Raw genomic sequence first — 21,403 nt, forward strand, 5'->3', positions numbered from 1 at the left:
TGGGGAGCAGTACTTGTGGGTGTTACTGCTTGGTGCCCTGGACTCAGCCAGCCAGGAGGTCCCATGCCACGTGGGGAAGGAACTCTGGTGAGTGGCCGTGTCCGCTTGTCTGAGGTGGGCTTCCCCGCTTACTCTGCGTGGCCTCTTCTCTGGAGGGCCCAGCAGAGATGCTAGCTGCTCCTACCCTGGAGGGCCCCATGGTCTGTCCTCCCTGCCCAGACCCTGGCTGGACATCATACCCTCACCTGCACCTTCCCCGCCGGCTCAGGTCCTGTCGCTGGGGGCCGATGTGCTGCCGGAGTACAAGCTGCAGGCGCCGCGCATTCACCGCTGGACCATCCTGCACTACAGCCCCTTCAAGGCCGTGTGGGACTGGCTCATCCTGCTGCTGGTCATCTACACGGCGGTCTTCACGCCCTACTCGGCCGCCTTCCTGCTGAAGGAGACGGAAGAGGGTCCCCCGGCCCCCGACTGTGGCTATGCCTGCCAGCCGCTGGCTGTGGTGGACCTCATCGTGGACATCATGTTCATCGTGGACATCCTCATCAACTTCCGCACCACCTACGTCAATGCCAACGAGGAGGTGGTCAGCCACCCCGGCCGCATTGCCGTGCACTACTTCAAGGGCTGGTTCCTCATCGACATGGTGGCCGCCATCCCCTTTGACTTGCTTATCTTTGGCTCTGGCTCTGAAGAGGTGGGTTGGCAAGGAGGCAGGGGCAAGGGGAGGGCAGCGGGTGGTGGGGTGAAGGGGTGGGTGGGGACAGAGGGAGGGTGGCAGACGCATGGCAGAGCCCCAGCTAACCCGCACCTGCTCCCCTTTCCATGTGAGCCACTCCCCAGCTGGAGCGGTCCAGAGGGCTCCCCTTTTCCTAATGTGTCTGTGTCCAAAGTGGCCACATGGAAGTGCCCTGGAAGCTAGTGGGAGCTCTGGCCGGGCACCTGAGGGGGGGTGCACCTTTCCGAGCCCCACTTTCCTCATTCTGGCCCTGGGAACCGTGAGCCCTTTGTCACAGAGCTGGCACGAAGGTGAATGGGCTCCGTGCTGCGCCCGGCGAGTGGGAGGCGCTTTTATTTTGAGGAGGTTCCGGGGAGAGCTCCTCGGGGATCTCGCCTCCGATGCCCCGCAAGAGCTGCAGCGCCCCCGCTCCTCGTTTGCCCCCCTCCCCCACTGAATATCCGCCGACCCCCCTAGCTGATCGGGCTGCTGAAGACGGCACGGCTGCTGCGGCTGGTGCGCGTGGCACGGAAGCTGGACCGCTACTCCGAGTACGGGGCGGCCGTGCTTTTCCTGCTCATGTGCACCTTTGCGCTCATCGCGCACTGGCTGGCCTGCATCTGGTACGCCATCGGCAACATGGAGCAGCCGCACATGGACTCCCGCATCGGCTGGCTCCACAACCTGGGCGATCAGATCGGCAAGCCCTACAACAGCAGCGGCCTGGGCGGGCCCTCGATCAAGGACAAGTACGTCACCGCCCTCTACTTCACCTTCAGCAGCCTCACCAGCGTGGGCTTTGGCAACGTCTCGCCCAACACCAACTCGGAGAAGATCTTCTCCATCTGTGTCATGCTCATCGGCTGTGAGTGCACCCCTGGGGCAGGCGCGGGGGCTAGCCAGGGGCCCGGGGTCTGGGAAGGGCCCGAGACAGAGGAGAGGGTGGGTGTTAGAGGAGCCAGAGCGGGGCCCTGGGCCTTAGAGACCCCAGGGGCCTCCACATGGCATGTTTGGGGCTGGGACACCAGGGCAGAGGCGCAGGGCAGAGCCGAGGGGTGTGTGTGCCTGGGCTTTTGTGTTTGTGCATCTCGCGTGTGTGCTTACAATGAGACGTGACTGCATGTGCTGCTGACCCGGTGCAGGGGCGGGCGGGGCCCCTCAGATGCTGACAACCCCACTCACCCCGCCCCCAGCCCTCATGTACGCCAGCATCTTCGGCAACGTGTCGGCCATCATCCAGCGGCTGTACTCGGGCACGGCCCGCTACCACACGCAGATGCTCCGGGTGCGTGAGTTCATCCGCTTCCACCAGATCCCCAACCCGCTGCGCCAGCGCCTCGAGGAGTATTTCCAGCACGCCTGGTCCTACACCAATGGCATCGACATGAATGCGGTGAGGCCACTGGGCTTGGCCTCTGGTTGATGGTGGGCTGGAGGGAGCGGCGTGATGGTAGGGACTCCTCCTGATGTAGCGGGCACGTCTCAGACCGCCAGAGTCACCCTCCCCCGTGGTTCAGGTGGTCCCAGTTAGCGCCAGGCGGGACCCTGAGAGGAACGTTGCCCTCCTTTTGCCCATGGAGCTCGTTCACTGGGTGAGCGGTCGCTTTGGGGCAGGTGCTAGAGCAGGCTCTGGGTGATGGTGTTTAATCCCTACGACAGCCCCAGGCAGGAGCTGGTCTCCGAGCCTCACGCGTAGAACGCGGAGGTTAGAGCAGTGAGGCGTCGTCCCCAAGGGTGCGCGGCTGGAAGGGGTGCAGCTGGAGTGGGCACCCAGGTCCTTCTCCTGATACCGGACGCCCTGGTGCTCCCCGCTGGATCTCCGGGTGGGGGTGGGAGTGGGGTCCCGGGAGAGGGCATGCTGAGCTGCCCCCTGCCTCCAGGTGCTGAAGGGCTTCCCCGAGTGCCTACAGGCCGACATCTGCCTGCACCTGAATCGCTCGCTGCTGCAGCACTGCAAGCCCTTCCGAGGGGCCACCAAGGGCTGCCTGCGGGCCCTGGCCATGAAGTTCAAGACGACGCACGCGCCGCCAGGGGACACGCTGGTGCACGCCGGGGACCTGCTCACCGCCCTCTACTTCATCTCCCGGGGCTCCATCGAGATCCTGCGGGGCGACATTGTCGTGGCCATCCTGGGTACGGCAGGGACCGAGGCCTGGAGGGGTCCCACCCAGCCCGTTAAGGACACAGCCCTAGGGGCTGTGGCCCCGGGACTACCCACAGGGACCTTGGGCTCCTTTAACTCACCCAAGCTCAGGCCTTCCAAGGGGTCGGTGGAAAGGACTCTGGGGGTTTCCAGATTCTGCTTCCCTTCAGGGTCTCCTCACGGGCAGTGACACTCTTGTTCCTTAAAACAGGACCAAATCCAGATGCTCCAGGGTAGACAGTGGAGGGAGGTTGTGCAGCCTCAGGCAGTACAACCAAGCCTTCGCCTCCAAAGCAAAGGGAGTCCTGCCCCTTTTCCCCTCACGCTCCTTCTTCTCTGCCCTACCTGTGCACGTGGGCAGGTGTACCTGGGCACTGGGACTCCCTGCCCTCTGCCTGTCCTTCCTTTGGCCCTGGACACCTCAGGGCAGATGTGCCAAAGGGGGGGGTCTTTATAGATTTTTTATTTCTCAGTTCGGCATAAACACATGCTTATGCCACAAACACCCCCAAACACAACTGAAACCAAAGTTTTGCTAAACAACGGTCGCCTTAACTACATTCTGGTGTTTCCTGTTCTATGCTGTGCTAAGCTGTGCTATCCTGTTTTCTTTCAGTAAACAGAATGCTGGTCTTGATTCACTACTGTGTTTGATCTGTAGTTTGAAGAACATTGTTTATGGGGGTGCAGTGTTTGGCCAGGAGGGTGTTTGGGACGTGGGCTTTGGGGGTTACCAGAGGAGTTAGAACCCAAGGAGGAAGCCAGGGCCACGGGCAGCTGCTGGCTGGCCCGCACGCCCTGCCTTTGCGAGCGGGGGGAGGATGGGCTGGTTGATATTTCCCTGGCCCTGGGGGCTGGGGCCCGGCAGTCGGTGACCAGACTGAGGGGAGGCGCCCGGCCAGGGTGAGAATGCCTGGAAGTCAGGTGCCTGCTGCCTCTGCTGCCGCCCCAGGGGCTGAGCCCCCCTCTCGGTGGCCTCCAGGGAAGAATGACATCTTCGGAGAGCCTCTGAACCTGTATGCGCGCCCTGGGAAGTCCAACGGGGACGTGCGGGCCCTCACCTACTGTGACCTGCACAAGATCCACCGGGATGACCTGCTGGAGGTGCTGGACATGTACCCCGAGTTCTCCGACCACTTCTGGTCCAGCCTGGAGATCACCTTCAACCTACGGGATGTGAGTCGGCCGCGCTGCATGCTGGGTGGCTGCCCCATCGCCGTGTGACCTGCTCTCTGGGCTTGTTTCCCTGTCTGTCAAATGGTATCTGGGCCAGACCAGGTTGTGAACGGCCCAGCCTCAGCCCCGGTCTTGGGGCAGAGCTCACACCCCGAACCCCACCCTCTCTGTTCGGCAGGGGGTCTGGCCGGGACCGGGCAGGCTGGGTGGGCGCGGAAGGGCCCTGACACCGTTCTCGGTTCCAGACCAACATGATCCCCGGCTCTCCCGGCAGCGCGGAGCTGGAGGGCGGCTTCCACCGGCAACGCAAACGCAAGCTGTCCTTCCGCAGGCGCACTGACAGGGGTGAGGCGGGGGGAGGGGAGGGGAGGGGGCGGGGTCCAGGTGAGCCGGGAGGCGGGTGGGGGCGGGGTCTAGAGGAGGCGGGGCTGAGGGCGGAGCGCGGGGTCCGGCGGGTCTGCTCCCCCCCGGCTACACAGACCTTCCGGTCCTACCTTCAGTGTCCCGCCCCCCACCCCATCACCCCATCCTTTCAGGCCCACTTGAAATGTCGCCTCCTCCAGGAAGCCCTCTTCCACCCTCCAAGGCAGGGCCGGGCCTAAGTTTCTTTGGTCCTCACAGGGCTGGTGTCCTGGTGGGCACTGCTTTGAACTGATGAGGGGAGGAAAGACAGGACAAAGGAGGGCAAGGAGGCCAGCACGGGGGCTGAGGGCCCCCGGTCCCAGAGAGCCCCTCCCAGCAGTGCCACTGCCCGTGCTTGGGCAGCCAGTGGTCACAGATGACCTGGTCCCGCCCTCGAGTTCTCAGTCCTCTTGAAAGTGGGGGAAAGAGAGCAGAAGAAACAACTGGGGACAAACCAGGGCGTCCAGCCATAGTCGTCTCCCAGACCTGCTCCAGTCCCTTCCCCTCTCCTCCCCTCCCCTCCCTTCTGTGCCTCCTGCCTGCTCTGAGGCCCCTTCTCTGTTTCCCACAGACCCGGAACAGCCAGGGGAGGTGTCGGCCTTGGGGCCGAGCCGGGCGGGGGCAGGGCTGAGTGGCCGGGGCCGGCAGGGGGGGCCGTGGGGGGAGAGCCTGTCCAGCGGCCCCTCCAGCCCTGAGAGCAGTGAGGATGAGGGCCCAGGCCGCAGCTCCAGCCCCCTCCGCCTGGTGCCCTTCTCCAGCCCCAGGCCCCCCGGAGAGCCGCCGGGTGGGGACCCCCTGACTGAGGATGGAGAGAAGAGCAGCGACACTTGTAACCCACTGTCAGGTAGGGCGAGGGCCCCCTGGGCAGGCGGGCGGGGCGTGGCCTCTGTCCCAGCCTCAACCCAGCTCTCTGGCTCCAGGCGCCTTCTCAGGAGTGTCCAACATCTTCAGCTTCTGGGGGGACAGCCGGGGCCGCCAGTACCAGGAGCTGCCTCGCTGCCCCGCCCCCACCCCCAGCCTCCTCAACATCCCTCTTTCCAGCCCTGGCCGCCGGCCCCGGGGCGATGTGCAGAGCAGGCTGGATGCCCTCCAGAGGCAGCTCAACAGGTGAGGGTGGTCCCTGGGATCAGCCTGGGCCCGGCTGTGTGTGTCCAGGGGCGCGGGCTAGTAGGGGTGGGGCATGGGCATACTGCAGTGTGGCCTGTGGGTTTCGGGCAGTGTTGTAGGGTGAAGTGGGTGTCTGCTCTGTCTAGGCCTGTCCACGTGTCCAGCAGCTTGACCCTCTCCTTGTGTTCAGAGCCGAGCCAGGGGCTGCCACACCTAGAATGAAGAGTGGACCTGGGGTTGACCAGTTGGCTGTCCAGAGGGTGGTCCTGAAGTTGCAGTCACTGGTGTCTCCACTTCCCTGAGACCCAGGGCGTCCTCCTCCTTCTCGCCCCAGGCTGGAGACCCGGCTGAGTGCAGATATGGCCACTGTCCTGCAGCTGCTGCAGAGGCAGGTGACGCTGGTCCCGCCTGCCTACAGTGCTGTGACCACCCCGGGGCCCGGCCCCACCTCCACCTCCCCTCTGCTGCCCGTCAGCCCCATCCCCACCCTCGCCCTGGACTCGCTTTCTCAGGTAAGTTCCAAGCACCCCAGCCCTGCCTCTTCTGCACCGATTCCACCCCAGACCGGCTTTGCTGCCCTTTCTGCTTGGCCTTGGGCCCCAGCCGCCTCCCACCCTGTTCCTGCCCTCATCCCAGGCTGTACTCCTGGAGGAGGGCTGCCCTAGGAGCTGCGAGCACAGAGCACAGCAGGAGAGCCCCCAACTAAGCCCCCAGACAGCTGGGCCAAGGAAGGCAGCAGGCCGAGTGGCATTCGCTCCCCTAGTGTCACCTGAATGGCCATATCTACTCAGGGTGCCTGTGTCATGGCTGTGGATGGAGGGACTGTTGAGCCAGGGGCCTGGTGGTGGTGCTGGGTGCCAGCGTGCCCTTGGGATAGGGTCCCAAGCCCCTGCTGGGTCAGGTTCTGCTGCCAACCGTTGACTCTCATGCTCAGCGCTTTGCGGGGTTGTCCTGAAGGCTCTGGCTAAGCCCCAGGGTAGCACTTCCGGCCCGCATCTCTCCCCTCCTGCCAGAGATGGGCCTCTGTTGCCCTTTGTCCTCTCCTAAGCGGACACGTGTGTTCCTGGCCTCCTGACGGGACAGCTGTGTCTGGGTCTCAAGAATGGGGCTCCTCTGGCGACAAGAGGTGGCCTGGGATCTGCTCCCCCCTCCCTCTGGCATCTGCTCTCCCCTCCCTCTGGCATCTGCTCCTGTTTGCAGACACCAGGGCCCACGTCAGCCAATGTGCCAGTCTCCCTTCACAGCCTCCTCCGCAGGGATCTCACAGCAGACTCGTCAGCACCCACAAAGCCCCCCCTGCCGGCCCTGGTACTCTGCCTGGCCTTCCGAGGCCTGGCCGCCCGCCTGCCTCTGTTTCTAGGTCCCTGAGTTCTAGATTGGAGGAGAGAACCCTGTCTCTCTCTCTGTACAGCTTCTGTGCCAGCTCAGGGCCCCTTATTCTGGACTGGGTTTGAATCCAGCGGCCAGGTTCCCTGGGGAGGGGAGTGGCTGTGGCCTCGGGCTCTCCCCGAGTCAGGCAGAAGCTCCCGAGGCCCCCAGATGCCCGGTCTGGCTCTTGCCCACCCAGAGCGCGTTTCTCCCAGAGCCGGTGGGAGTCGTGCTCTGTCTGCCTTGGCCCTTCCCCTGTGCCCTCCAGGCCTCTTCTGTCTGTCACCAGGGTCTCCTGACCCTCTCTATCCTCTGACCCTCCCCTGCCCCTTGGCTTCTAGCTTCTCACACTCCGGTTTCTTTGCAGGTTTCCCAGTTCATGGCGTGCGAGGAGCTACCCCAAGACGGCCCTGCTCGACGCCTCTCCCTGCCGGGCCAGCTGGGGGCCCTCACCTCCCAGCCCCTGCACAGACACGGCTCAGACCCGGGAAGTTAGTGGGGCTGACCGGTGTGGACACATGGCTCACCCAGGGTTCAGTGCGCTGCCTGGGCCCCTCCTGTGGAGGCCCTGCCCGGGAGGCCCTGGCCGCTGACGGGAGAGGAATAGGAAGGCACAGCTCCTCCTTCAGCCCTTGGGACCATCTCCTCCTGCGGTCCCCTGGGCCCCGTTGCGGGGGGGAGGGGCAGGGACAGGGCCGGGCAGTAGATGGGGGTCTGTGGTCCCCTCACTGCCCTGGGGGCAGTAGCCGGTCTAACTGCCGGAGGCACCCGGCCCTGAGCCTCAGGCACCTCAAGGACTTTTCTGCTATTTACTGCTCTTATTGTTAAGGATAATAATTAAGGATCATATGAATAATTAATGAAGATGCTGATGACTATGAATAATAAATCATTATCCTGAGGAGACTCCAGGGGTGCTGGGAGGGTGCCGCCATCAGCACGCCGTACCCCGTGTTCACGTTCATAGTGGCCGGTGCACTGGCCTCTCTGAGGGAATCCAGGCCGATCTGTCTGTGTGCACAGGGCCTGCAGGGGCAGCTCCGACGTCTGGGTGTGGAGTCTGTGCCGTCGGGGTGCTCCCTCGGGGCTGACACAAGTCACCTCCAGGACCTCTGGCCTCCGGAGCGCCCTGCTTCCATGTGGTCCTGGATTCAGGATGGCAGAGAGCCACCTGGACTCTTTTACATATAGAGATTGTCCTAATGGGATGCCAGGCCTGGGGTCCCGCCCCTCAGGGTCATGGTGGCTTGCTGGGTGGCACACTGGCCCCCAGAGCTGGCCCCAGGCTGACTGCTGGCGGCTGTACTCTTCCCTCACACAGCTCGTGAGCCCAGCCCGTACTGACTTTAACCTGGGGCTGTATTTGGCCAAGCCCCCAACTTGGCCTTCTCTTGACCTTGACTCAGACTCACGCGGATCCTATATAATTGGCCCCCCACAGCAAACCAACTCTGGGCACGCTGGTTTTCTCAACCCTGACCAGAGCCCCCGCCCCCTGGTGTCTGGCTCCAGACGGGCCTCACCTCCGTCACCTCCGTCACTTGGTCACCTGTGATCCCCGACCAGCGGAGCTGCCTGAAGAGGGTGGAAATTTCAGGCGGCTCATTCCCAGTATCGGAGGGGCAAGTCAGAACAGATGTCCTGGGGCCAGTGAAGGGCGGTGGCCGTGTGCGTCCGTGTGCTCGTGAGTGTGCGCGTGTGCACGTGCCATTCTGGTCTTGCGCGAACACCCAGCGTCTCAGAGGAGCTGCCGTGCAGTGGCCGTGGTAGGGCGGCTGCCAGCCAGCAGGAGGGGCCGATGGGCAACAGTGCTGCCCAAGGCCTCCAGGGTCGCTTAGTCCTGTAATCCCTGACCCTCCGAGGTGGGTGTGTTAGCCTTGCTTTGAACAGAGCCCATTACTGCCCGTGCCCGGGATGGGGAGGGGGTTGGCAGGAGACCCTGGTCTCTGAGCCACCTGGAGGGTGCTCTGTTTCCAGAGCGGGTAGGAGAGAAGTTCCTGGTGGTTCTGCAGCAGGGCCTTGGCTCCCCTACCAGAGGGTGGGACCAGGGAGGGGTCCCTGTGAGTTCAGCGTGCCCTGGGGGACAGGGCACGGAAGATGGGCACGGGGAATAGAGGTGGGGGAATAGACCCCGGTGGTGGGGAGGGGTGACCCAGAGAGGTGGGCCAGGCAGAAAGGGCAGCTCTGTGCAACGGAATCTGGCACGTGTGTACGCAGTGTACACGTGAGCGTGAGCGTGCATCTCTTCATGGTTTGGGAGCGCACACGCAGGCCTCCCTGGTGGATTGATGTGTGTGGGCGTGGGGTGGGGTTCTAGCTGGGGGGATGCCCTAGATTCAGGGTCAGCTCACGGATTACGGGCGCAAGCAGACGCCGTCAGGATCTCAGCCCCGGACACCGGCAGAGGCCCCCGTGAGGTTGATGGTGAGAAATGAAATGACAGACGAAGCTCGCTGCACTTGGCACGCGGGGACCGAGGTGCTGGGCCAAGTCCCCGCTCTCCGGCACTCTCTCCATCCTTCTTACCATCTGTCCCGTCCTTAGAGCACCTTCATCTGGGAGCTCAGCCCCGATTCGCAGCACTCTGTCCAGGTGTGGCGGTGAGGGCTGGGGGAGCCTGGGACAGCCTGCGGGAGGGGCTGAGGGCCGGCGCAGCGAGTCAGGGCCCCGTGCTGGTGGGCGTGGGGAGCAGAGGAGGTGAAACCCGGGCCCGCACTCCCTAGGCTTTGTATCACGTTTGACGCTGGTTATTCTCTGGGGCACATGCCGGCGTCCACAGTCAGCTGCCCGCCACCAGGGGAGTGCCCTGCCTGGGCCTGGAGGCCTGATGCGTGCGCTTCCAGGGATGTGTGTGTGTGTGTGTACACGCACATGTCTGTGCTCACGGTGGGGGCTGGCCCAGCAGAGGGGAAGCCTCTCTGTGCTTGTCCTCGATGGAAGCACGTGGGTGCCCAGGGGCTGGGCTGCTCAGTCCGGTTGAAGGAGCTTTTCTGCATGGCCAGGACACCAGTGCCAGGTCCCTACCAGGAGCCACCACTGAGATCTGAGAGGGGGCGGAGGCCAGCGGTCACAGTGGCTCCATTCACGATGGTTCCACCTGCCCGGCTGTGTCATTTAACCCCTAACACCGCGCAGAGGTGGGTGCCGCTGGTCCACGTGAGGAGGGTCGGCAACTGACCAGTGTTAGTGCTGCGGGTAGGTGGTCGTGCGCAGCTCCGGGCTTCACTGGAGGGGCCGCAGTGGCCCTCAGGGCACAGCATTGGGGCTAACACTGGCCGGCCGCAGGGTATGGGCTTGGACCTGGGCCTTGGGGGACCTGAGAGGCCGGCGGGGGTGCAGTGAATGGGCAGTGCAGCCCAGTGTGGAGCCCAGCGAGGAGACTGCTTGCCTGCGTTCCCAGCCTGCCCCACCCTCCCCTGCCCTGGCCAGGTGGAAGCACACCCCCTCCTGCCAGCCTGGGACCGTGCTCCACCCAGCGCACGAAGGGTACCATGAAATACAGCTGTGCCTGTGACCCGGGAGCTCTCTGTCGGGCGGGGGCAAGTTCTCGGGCAGGGTCTGCTCAAGGCTGAAGGCTGCCTAGAACCCAGAGGGGGGCCCCAGCCCTCATGGGGTCCTGCTGCGTCCCTGGGACCAGGCGGGCTCCCAGGTGTGTTGGGAGGGGTGGGTGGTAATGCTGGGGGCCGGCTGGGGGTACAGCAGGCTGTTTCCCTCCAGGGACAACCTTTGTTCACCATGCATTGATGCATTGCCCACTCTTCTAAGGTCCAACCTCATCTTTTCTTTTTTTAAATAGGAATCAGTAAAAATGCTTTGGAAGGAAGATGAAGGACCATCAGAAGCCAGTAGCCTGGGAGGCTGGGAGAAGGGATGCCTAAGGGGCATCTCGTTCCTGGGGCTCAGGAAGAGAGGGAAGAAGGAGGTGTGGGGACCACTGTGCCGCCACGCTGCACCCTAGGACAGGTTCCATTGTCAAATGAAGGGCGCTTCCCCTGCCGGCCTGAGGCAGTGAGCTCTGGACTGTCAGCTCCCTGTGGGTGGGGCTACTGTGACTGTAGGGCCCCCGAGCAGTGCCGGGCACTGGGATGTACGCAATGTTTCCTGAATGAACGAAGGAAGCACAACCCTTCTCCCTGGGACGGAGACCCTTGGGCTTGGCCAGCAGGGCTGGGGAAGGCCTCCTGCGGCTGGCGGAGCAGAAGCGGGGCATCTGTGCAGGGCTCTGGCCCTTCACCCTGGACCCGCGGGTCACCATGCTCTACTCCATTCCTGTCCTCCGGCCTGCACTGCCCAGTTCTGTGGCAACTGCCCGCTGCCCCAGACCTGATCCCTGGCCTCCCCTGTCACCTGGGCTCCTGGAGCCACAGGACTCTGGTGACGGGGGGGCAGGGCGAGGGTGCAGTCCCCTCCTCTCCTGCAGGGCCAGTCACCAACGGCGGGGGGTGGGCTGTTGTGCAGACTGGAGGGTTCTCCCAAACCAAGAGGGCCAGAGGGGTGGGGCGGGAACTGCAGGGGCCGTGGCGGGCGAGGAAAGGTCCACGCGGTAGCCGATGCCCAGGAAGGCAGGTGGCAGAACCTGGAGCCGGAGTCTGGTCAGGGGCGGGGGACAGGAACCGCGGGGCAGGCCCGGCCTGCCTTCCCCCACCTCCACCTCTGCACCTAAAGGTCCAGGAGCGGAGTGAGGTGCTGGTGGTGCCTCCTGGCCGCGTGACTCAGCCACTGCCCGGAGTCCAGGTGCAAGCGCGCCCCGCCCTGTCCTCACGTGGACCCCCGCTCCTCTCCGTCCAGGCAGTGGCAGCTCTCACGTTTCAGTGACAAGTAAGAGTCATCGATACTCATGGAGCCCATCCTTTGCGGTGAGCATTATTCTGACTGCCTGAAACCCGAGGCCCAGAGGCTCGCGGAACCTGCCAGCATCCGCAGCTCCTGAGGGTGGAGCTGAGGCATGAACCCAGGCAGTCTGAGTCCCCCGGGCTGGCCCGAGCCTGGGGCACACCATCTCCCTTAGGCAAGACAGGGACTAGGAGACCTTTGCAGGTGTCTGCGATTTCTAGGACCTCTCTCCCCTGCAGGCTTCTGTACCTTCTGTTCCTTTGCCTGGAGCGCCCTTTGGTGAATTCCTGCTGGTCCTTGGGTGGCTCTTCCAGGAGTTGCTTGGTGCGCCCCCTCCCTCGGGCTGGGGCCCCCTCTATGCTCCTGCAGCACCCTCTGCTCTCCCCACCCCGCCTTCCCTACCCTGGACTGCCAAATCCAGGGGCTTGTCATCTCTGCACCACACCGTCCCTGTCTCTGTCCCCCAGCACCACGCGCAGTGGCTCCCCCAAGCGAGCACGCAACAGTTTACTGAATGAACATTTCTGGATTTGGGGAGCGATTAGCAGTAAAATCCTTTTTTTTTTTTTTTTTTTTGCGGTACACGGGCCTCTCACTGTTGTGGCCTCTCCCGTTGCGGAGCACAGGCTCCGGACGCGCAGGCTCAGTGGCCATGGCTCACGGGCCCAGCCACTCCGCGGCATGTGGGATCTTCCCGGACCGGGGCACGAACCCGTGTCCCCTGCATCGGCAGGCGGACTCTCAACCACTGCGCCACCAGGGAAGCCCAGCAGTAGAATCCTTAATATCCAAAGGGCCCGTGTGCTTGACTTTGGGGGCTGTGACTTCCTGTGCAGCCAGGCTTGGGGTGTGAGGGCTGAGGAGGGGGCTCTGGGGTAGCTGGCATTCCCTGAGCCGCCTCCACTGATAGGCAGACGTGAGGTCGGGTTGGCCCCTAAGGGCCCATGGGGTTTACGTTTTCTACCCCACTCTGTTGGCTCAGCTCAGCGCCTGGGGCTTGGTCCTTGCTCTGGGTTACGATCAGGGAACTTCTCTGGTGCCACCTGGAATCCCTCCCGGTGGGCATCTAGGGGCGCAGCTGGATATCCCGTGATGGCCGTCGCTCACCTGAGCTTTGGGGAGGCCCTGCCTTTGCTTCCCATCACAGCAAGTTCATCACCCTCTCAGATGCCCGGTCCCTGGCCTGGCCATACCTCCGGGGGCAGCCCCTGCAGGCCTCTTTTCCAGGCTCTGTTCTGCCACAGTGCAGGGCAGCAGGTCTTGTGCCAGGCCCTTCCTGCAACCCCCCTGCCCACGTCGCAGGAGTAGATGGGCTGAAGCATGCCCAGGTCCTGACGTGACAGATGGCTCCTTCCTCTTTGCCTGCAGGACAGAGCCCTCCACATCAGCCTGGCACAGAGGGTTCTCATCTTCCTTTCCAGACTCACCTGCCTTTATATCTCCTGCTGCCACGTGGCCAATACTCCAGCCTCATGAGATCACGTCCTGTTAACTATGCTTGAGTTCTCCCTGCATTTGCCTGTCTTTCCCTCTTCTTGGAAACAGACTCTGTCCTTCCCGGCCTGGAGAAACTCTTCGATCCTTCAAGTCCTAGCTCACACGTCACCTCCTCCAGGATGTCCTCTCTAGGTGCCTCAGTGGATCTAAACCTCGCATTGCACTGGGCTCAGGCCTTTGTCAGCGCCTCCACACACCCTGCCTGTTCTCCTGTCTGTCATCCGAAACAGGACTGGCTGAGTATTGGTCATCTTCTCATCTCCCTTGGAGGCCTCTGTCGTGGGGCCGGGGAGACGGCAGGCCCTTTGCCAGTGCGTCTCGCTCCATCTCCACTTCCCAACGGGCCTCTGCGTGGAGGGCTGCTGCCCACGGTCCTCTGTGTGGCCGCTCATTTGTCCTTTGATGGTCAAGGCTGAGAGCGATTTCTCGTAGGGCTTTTCTGTTTCAACCTCAGGTCTGAGGGATCCACCTTTCTCCCCAGTGGTGGCCAGTCCCGTGGGAACTGGAGGGTGCTCAGCCTGGCTGCTCAGGGTGACCTCCAGGGCTCACACCGTGGTCCGACCACACAGGGGCCGTCAAAAGCACACAAGCAGTGGGTCTCGTCTATCTCAAGTGCTCAAAAATGTCGGAACAAATTTGAATCATAGGGCCTTTCAAGGTGACTGTTTGGAAACAATTTTAGATAATTGTGTATCATAAAAGAGTGGTTGGTGTAAAACTCAATAAGATTTAGTAAAAGACTGAATAGTAACAGGTTTTTTAAGCCGCGTAGGTGCATGTTATTAAACCCCGTGGAGACTCAATTTATCTTGATCATCTTATTGTAGCATTTAAAATAAAGTGATTCTTGATACTTTATTTTCTAAAAGTCTAAGTACAGGTCAAGCCCTTTTCTTTTCTTTTTGGCTAACTTCTGTCTTTCAAAAAAAAAAAAAGAACGTGTTCTGAGGCATTTGTTTAAATAATCAGCTTCATTATTTTCTAATCACACCTTATAAGTGAGTTGGAAGTTGGCAAGAGCCATCGCTTAGAAACCAGAGCAGAAGAATTTAGCTCAGCCGTCTTACCATTATTTTAAAATTAGCAATAGCATAAGGTCTGGCTGCAAAAGGCTTAGATGCTAACTGGCAAGAAACTCAGTCATTAGGGAAACAGCCTGGAGAGGGTAACGGCTTGGCTTCCTCTTTCTGTTCTGCCAGGTGATGACAGCTGGGGAAGCAGAGGGAACGCATTGGTCAGGGACACCAGGAAGGTCAAGTGAAGCTGATCTCATGGTCTCAAGAGGCCTAAGTGGAATGAAACCCTTAGCAGATGGGAAAATGAGAGTAGAGAGCTTTAGTTAAAGTCAATCTTCCCTGGGCCCCCGGAACTGTGACTGTCCCGCAGGGAAGTTTGGCTTGATGTGAGGTTCTGAGCGGCCATAAAGAAGCGTTATTCTCAGGGCCGGTGAAAGGAGCGTGGGGGGACGAGGTTAAATAGTGATTGTGCCATGACCCAGAGGCCCTCCGTCCTCCAGCCCCCAGGGAGCCCTTCCCCTAGGGTGCTGAGAAGTGGCTGGTGCCCCATCCAGGGGAGAGTAGGGTGTGCCTAGTGCCTCCCCGGGTCTCTGGGGATGCCCTGGGGGTGAGGCTTCTGTTCTAGGCTAGCTGCCCTGTGACCTGTGAGACACCTGTCCCCTAAGTGTGTGGTAATTCCTGTGCCTGCTGCCACCTCTCTTCCAGGGCGCTCTGACTTAAGGTGGACACCCCTCCTCTTCATTATCCCAAAGCACCACTAATTAAAGGTGTTGCATGTAGCGGTTGATTAGTAAAGATCTTGGAGGTCATTGTGAACACTGGGGAAGTCATCTCACTGTACAGCCCAGAAAACAGCCTAAAAGATGATCCCAGACATTCCAGTCCTAAATTCTTGGCTGCTTCCTTGTTGATGACTTTCTCATTGGCTGACCTCCTTCCTAGCCCTTCCAAGACCCTCTTGGTCAGTTCCCATTTTCTGAAGACGCTTCTCTGCCTCTTCTTTTTCCCACTTCCCTGGCCTGCCCCACATTTACCCTCACTACCTTGGGCAGATCCGTTCAAGTGTCTCCAGGCTGCTCTTAGCTGACCTTGCCCGGGGCACCACTCTTCTCCTTCCGAGGCCCTTCCAGACTATAGGGATGCTATCCAGACACGCGCCCGATAGACCCAGAGTGAGCTCCCCGTGCCCCTAGCGGAGAGAGGGGGCTGCAGTGAAGCTGGCTTTCTTTTCCCTTCCTTCCTTCTTTTCTTTTCTTTTTATTTTTGGCCATGCCGCGTGGCTTACGGGATCTTAGTTCCCGACCAGGGATTGAACCCTTGCCCTCAGCAGTGAAAGTGCAGCGTCCTAACCGCTGGACTACCAGGGAATTCCCCCTTCCTTCCTTCCTTTTTTTTTTTTTTTTTTTTTTAATATTTATTTATTTACTTGCTTGCGCCGGGTCTTAGTTGTTGCAGGTGTGCTCCTTAGTTGCAACTCGCCGGCTCCTTATTTGCGGCTTGTGGGCTCCTTAGTTGTGGCATGAGCGCTCTTGGTTGAGGCATGCATGTGGGATCTAGTTCCCTGACCAGGGATTGAACCCTGCCCCCTTGCATTGGGAGCGTGGAGTCTTAACCACTGTGCCACTGGGGAAGTCCCCCCTTCCTTCCTCCTTCCTTCCTCCCTCCCTCCCTCCTTCCTTCCTTCCTTCCTTCCTTCCTTCCTTCCTTCCCTCCCTCCCTCCCTCCCTCCCTCCTTCCTTCCTTCCTTCTTTTTGATTAGCAAACACTGTCCCTGCAATAATAATCAGTGATGCATAATGAGGGCATCTAGGGGCAGAGATGGGGGGTTACAGAGGAGGTGAGGAAAATGCAAAGTAAACAGCAGAGTGGGAGGCGAAGAGCCCAGAGGGGCAGATCTGAGGACCGCTCGGCTCTGCCGCTGTCCCTCCACACAGGCATCCCGAAGGGCGTGCAGTCAACGCTTGGTTTGGGCCTGAGCTGTTCCGGTCTCAGGAAGTTCTCTTCACGAGCCAATTAGCTTCCCTCTCGCAGAGGCGCAGACTCGTGGGACCTCGGGCGTTTGGAAGGCGTGGGTTCAGGAAGGGTAGTAGGAGCCACTGCTTATTAGAGACCCACCTCACATCAGACACGGCCCTGAGGAAGGGTTAGGGGCAAAGGGCTGCTTGTCGAGGACAGAGTCCTCATGGTCTCCTGCTAACTTTTTGCCAACTGACTGGCCAACATTGAATATTCTGAGTCACTGTCCAGTTCGTGGTTTGGAAATGCATAAAATGAGGAAGAGCTGCAAGTGACCTTGGAAAAGAGGCAGCTCCTTGGACTAAATGCTGGACAAGGGGGACGGAATGGACGCCGACGGGACCAGCACTTCTCTCTCCACGCTCCGTCCTCCCCGGCTGGCGTCCCCCTGGCTCTAGACCCTGCTTAGCCCCCCGGGTGCCTGGGCAGCGCGGCTGAGGGTCCTGGCCCGTTGGCCTAGACTCCAAGCAGAGCAAACTCAACTGTCTGGGGTTTTCACGACCACAGCCTCCCCCAGCTTGACCTCAACCAAGAGCTGGATAATTTTCAAGTGGAATATTTTTGTTGAGCACCACCCAGAATGTTAGAAAGTCAAGAAAGGCCCTTAAAAAAAAAAAAAAAAAGGCCCTTAAAAAACAGAGTGTGTCCCCTTTAATTTTCAGTGGAAGAGTTTCCAAAGGCCGGAGAGTTAAGGGCAACATGGCTTCCTGCCCCACAGCCTGCTGCAGGCCGGGCGCTGGGTTGATCCCAACAGCAGTTGTATGAGACCCAGCCACGGCCTTCAGTATCTTGTAGTTCAGCTGGAAACACGGGAGGGAAATGGAAGAAGATAGTGAAGGTCCCCCCTCTGAGGGCCCAACAGAGCGTCTTGTATTCCTTCTCGAGTCCTTTGCTCCTGCCAAGCCTAGCCTCGCAGCTGAACTTCTCCACGAAGACTTGTCCGTGGCGTTCCTGTGACATGCGATGCTGCCCCATCCGGTGACGACTCTTAGCTGTAAGAGCTGCGTGTGCCGGTCACGCAGAGCTGGGATTTAGGGGGATGCCTCTTCAATGTGGGTGGAGCTGCTCTCCTCCATGATGACCTGTCCTCTCCCAGACTTTTTGCCTGAAAACAGGCACATCGTTTTATTTTATTTTTTAAAAAAACATCGAATCATACACTTTATTTATTTATTTTAAATAAATTAATTAATTTATTTTTGGCTGCGTTGGGTCTTCGTTGCTGCACGTGGGCTTTCTCTAGCTGCGGCGAGCGGGGTCTACTCTTCTTTGCGGTGCGCGGGCTTCTCACTGCGGTGGCTTCTCTTGTTGTGGAACACAGGCTCTAGTCACGCGGGCTTCAGTAGTTGTGGCTCTCAGGCTCTATAGCACAGGCTCAGTAGTTGTGGCACACGGGCTTAGTTGCTCCGCGGCATATGGGATCTTCCCGGACCAGGGCTTGAACCCGTGTCCCCTGCATTGGCAGGCGGATTCTCAACCACTGCACCACCAGGGAAGCCCACACATCCTTTTGGACTTGCTGCATGGTGGGGCGTCCCTGTGGGGTCTTCACAGATGGGATTGGGGAGGCCCGCTGTCTAGGGGGTGGTGACAAAGAGCTGTGACCCACCTGGTAGTCCCCCCCATTCAGCCTCTCCACAGTGTGGTCTCTCCGCAGTTTTCTCAATTCCTGATTTTCTCCCTGGATGCAGGATGCCCCCTGACTCGGGGGCACAGTGTGTCTGTGCCTTGTCCTTCCTCCAGCTCTGTGCTGGTCCAGTACAGCTGGTAATTTGGGGAGAGTGTTCCCCCTTTCTTCAGTAGCAGAGGCTCCCCTAACTGTCAGGTCTCTGGTTCCAAGTCCTCTCCACCCCTTCTCCCCAAAAGATGGTTGGAAGCTGCCCCACGTGGGACCAGCGTCCTGCGTGAACTGTAGCCTGGGACTGAGGTAAACTCAAGTTAGAAGAAATTTCCTTTTAGGGCCACCCATGTGCTCTCTGGTCACCTGGGATTCTGATCTCACTAGCCACCCACACACCCAGACGGTGGCCCCAGATACATCTTGAAAGGATGGGACTTTCATTTCTTGCCGCAAAGCCAGCCGGGACAGAGGCTTTCTGGACTCAGGTTGCATTCTCTTTGCTCTAAAGGGGAGCTTGAAAAGGGGCTTCAGTAGTTAACACCAGCACTACGTTACTTTCTAAAATCTTTCTGGCACAAAACTGTCCCACATAGAAGAGGAATCCACAGACTGGAATCCGAACCTGGGTCCCATTTGTCCCCTGGCTCCTCAGACGGGGCCAGTCTGATGACGATTCAGCTGAAGCCACACACTGATGCGCAGTTGTGCGTGGGGCGGGGTCGCTAGAACTGCAGCTCTGGGGGCTCTGTGCGGGCACCTGGGAATGAGATGCGGGAGCAACAGGAGTTCGGACGCCAGCACCCGGAGGTCTGCGAGGGGCTGGAGGAGTCTTACGATATCCAGGCTGCTGTAACAAAGATACCACAGACCGGGTGGCTTGTAGACAGCAGAAATGTGTTTCTCATAGTTGTGGAGACGGAGAAATCCAAGATCAAGGCACTGGCAGATTCTGTCTGGCGAGGTCTGCCTCCTGGTTCATAGATGGCTGCCCTCACGTGGCTGAAGGCACGAGGGAGCTCTTGGGGGGCCTCTTTCACAAGGGCACTAACCCCACTCATGAGGGCTCCACCTTTATGACCTAACCACCTCCCAAAGGCCCCACGTCCTAATACCATCACCTTGGGGATTAGGTTTCAATATATGAGTTTTGGGGACACAAACATTCAGTTCAGAGCAGAATGGACCAACCATAGCAGGAGGGTCCAGTTAGACCAACTGGCACACCCTTACATGGACCAGACATCCACCTGCTCCTCGGCCAGAGGGAGATCCAAGAGTACGGGGAGTGATCTATAAATGATGGATTTGTTCTTTTCGTATTGTCTTTGTAAATCTTTTTTGGTAAATTTAAAAAAAGTACCATTTAATAGACAGCGTCTCCCTCCATATTTTTCCCTTGCTTTTTTGGTTTTGATCGAAGGATCTAGGTTGTTTTTTTTCTACAACTGGGTTTTGCTGATTTTGTCCCCGTGATGTAGCTTAATATTAGGGTGACCAATCAACCCAGTTTGCCCTGTGCTCGAATCCGGAAGTCCTTAGCAAATCAGGTTGGTCACCCAACTTTTTTTTTCTGTCATCTGTATTTCTCATAAGTTGGTAGTTAAAGCGTCAGATTCAGGTTTAGTTTTCTGGCAGGATTCTCCCCTAGTGGGCGGTGCTTTAATTCCAACAGGAGACACATAAGTAGCTGGTTGCCTCGCTCTCTGTGATATTACAGCCTTTAACGACCACGGCTTATATTCATTCATTCAGCACGGGTTGAAGAATGGTGACCTTCTCGTTCTACCTTCCCTTTCCATTTATTAGCCGGACTTCTTTTATTAGAGAAACACTCTCAGCAACTCTTTGGTTACCCAGAGCTGCGGTTCTTAGATTAAAGGCACTATCAGTGTTTGCTTCTTTCCCTTTGTTACCAGCTTTTCAAAATATGGTTCCCTGGCAGGTCCCCAAAGTAAAGAATGAGTTGCCTTTAGGAACATTTTAAGCTCATGGATGGCAAAAAATATTTCAATCTTTTGTAGTTATTATTCTTATTGATGCTCACGTTTCCATCTTCGAGAGAACTTATTCAGGTTGGTTCCTGAGTTATTTTGCTATTTTTTAAAAAATTTATTATTATGTTGGCTGTATTGGGTCTTCGTTGCTGCGCGCGTGTTTCTGTAGTTGCGGCGAGCGGGGGCTACTCTTCGTGGCGGTGCGCGGGCTTCTCACTGCGTTGGCTTCTCTTGTCGCGGAGCCCGGGCTCTAGGCGCGCCGGCTTCAGTAGTTGTGGCTTGCGGGCCCTAGAGAGCAGGTTCAGTAGTCGTTGCGCACGGGCTTAGCGGCTCCGTGGCATGTGGGATCTTCCCGGCCCGGGGATCGAACCCGTGTCCCCCGCATTGGCAGGCGGATTCTTAACCACTGTGCCACCAGGGATGTCCCTGATTCTGCTTCTCATGTACCTTACCACACTCTCCCTCCCCTGTTTGTGAGAGTTGTGTTATATCCACCGTGTTGGAGCACAGCCATTTCCTTCCCTATGTTGTCCCTTATTATTGTCATTTAGTCTTGGTGCCAAGCTTGCTGCCCGGCTTCACACTGATGTCTTTCCAGTCAGCGTTGTTGTTTGAAGCTTCCTCTCTCGTGGATTCCTTACTAAGAGCTCATGAGAGTAACAGCCCCCGAATTCTTGACTGTTTACAGCAGTCTGTCTATGGTCTTGACACTTAAAGGTTGGCTTGGTTCCCGTTTTCTTTCCTTGAGTAGCAAATATTTCACTCCACTGCTTTCTGGCATACGGTATGGCTGCTGAGACATCAACTGCACTCCTATACTTTTTCCTTTATAAGTGACTTGGACTATTTAACCAGCGTCCAAAGATATTTTTCGTCCTGAAAGTCCTATCATTCTACTAGCATATGTCTCAGCGAACTGCGTACCATCCTGGGTGGACATTAAGTGCAGTTTCAAGTATTTTTACTTCAGGAAAAAGGCTCTAAACTTTGATTTTGAGTACTATCCTGTTTTATAGCTTTGGTTTTCTTCTTGAGGTTTCCTATTATATGAATATTTGATTTTTTGCCTATACCTCCTGCCACTTTCTCTTGAAGTCTTTTCATCTTCTTACTCATTCCTTTTGACTGAAACAGTTCCCTTTTTCATCTGTTTCACTTAAGACATTATCTGCTGTGTTTATGTGCATTTGTGAGTCTGGCTTAGTCCTCATTAGTAAAGTCATTTTACTTCGTAGCTCATTCTCCCTCCCCCCCCTTTTTTTTCATACACTCTTTTTCTTCAATCACTTCCTTTCTGAGCTTTTCTAATTGTGATTCATGATGTTCTTTCATACTCCTTTCCTTTTATTTATTTTAGCTCATTTTGCAATATGAAGTGGCAAGTTTTTTTTTTAATATTTATTTATTTATTTGGCTGCACCGGGTCTTAGTTGTAGCATGTGGGATCTTTAGTTGTGGCATGTGGGATCTTTAGTTGCGGCATGCGGGATCTTTAGTTGTGGTGTGCGGGAT

The 21,403-nt window shown here is 58.4% G+C and overlaps 2 protein-coding genes across 7 annotated transcripts in view; both read left to right on the forward strand.

Annotated features, from left to right (window-relative positions):
- KCNH2 (potassium voltage-gated channel subfamily H member 2) overlaps positions 1 to 7,820 on the forward strand; it is a 33,527-nt gene extending 25,707 nt beyond the window's left edge. For 3 of the 6 annotated variants that reach the window (XM_004281183.3, XM_049715018.1, XM_004281184.4), the window contains 10 exons: positions 269 to 697; positions 1,196 to 1,583; positions 1,912 to 2,111; positions 2,599 to 2,851; positions 3,844 to 4,037; positions 4,283 to 4,382; positions 5,011 to 5,283; positions 5,360 to 5,546; positions 5,881 to 6,058; positions 7,282 to 7,820. In XM_004281183.3, coding sequence (XP_004281231.1) covers positions 269 to 697; positions 1,196 to 1,583; positions 1,912 to 2,111; positions 2,599 to 2,851; positions 3,844 to 4,037; positions 4,283 to 4,382; positions 5,011 to 5,283; positions 5,360 to 5,546; positions 5,881 to 6,058; positions 7,282 to 7,410 — 2,331 coding nt within the window. In that variant the 3' untranslated portion in view covers positions 7,411 to 7,820. Of the gene's footprint in view, positions 1 to 268; positions 698 to 1,195; positions 1,584 to 1,911; positions 2,112 to 2,598; positions 2,852 to 3,843; positions 4,038 to 4,282; positions 4,383 to 5,010; positions 5,284 to 5,359; positions 5,547 to 5,692; positions 6,059 to 7,281 lie in introns of those variants that run through there. The other 3 variants (XM_049715020.1, XM_049715019.1, XM_049715021.1) reach the window with 3 other exon arrangements.
- Positions 1 to 21,403, forward strand: part of TMEM176B (transmembrane protein 176B) — a 179,031-nt gene that overhangs the window by 90,111 nt on the left and 67,517 nt on the right. The gene's annotated exons all lie outside the window — the stretch shown is intronic.

The sequence above is a fragment of the Orcinus orca genome, chromosome 9 (assembly GCF_937001465.1).
Source record: "Orcinus orca chromosome 9, mOrcOrc1.1, whole genome shotgun sequence".
Taxonomy (NCBI): domain Eukaryota; kingdom Metazoa; phylum Chordata; class Mammalia; order Artiodactyla; family Delphinidae; genus Orcinus; species Orcinus orca.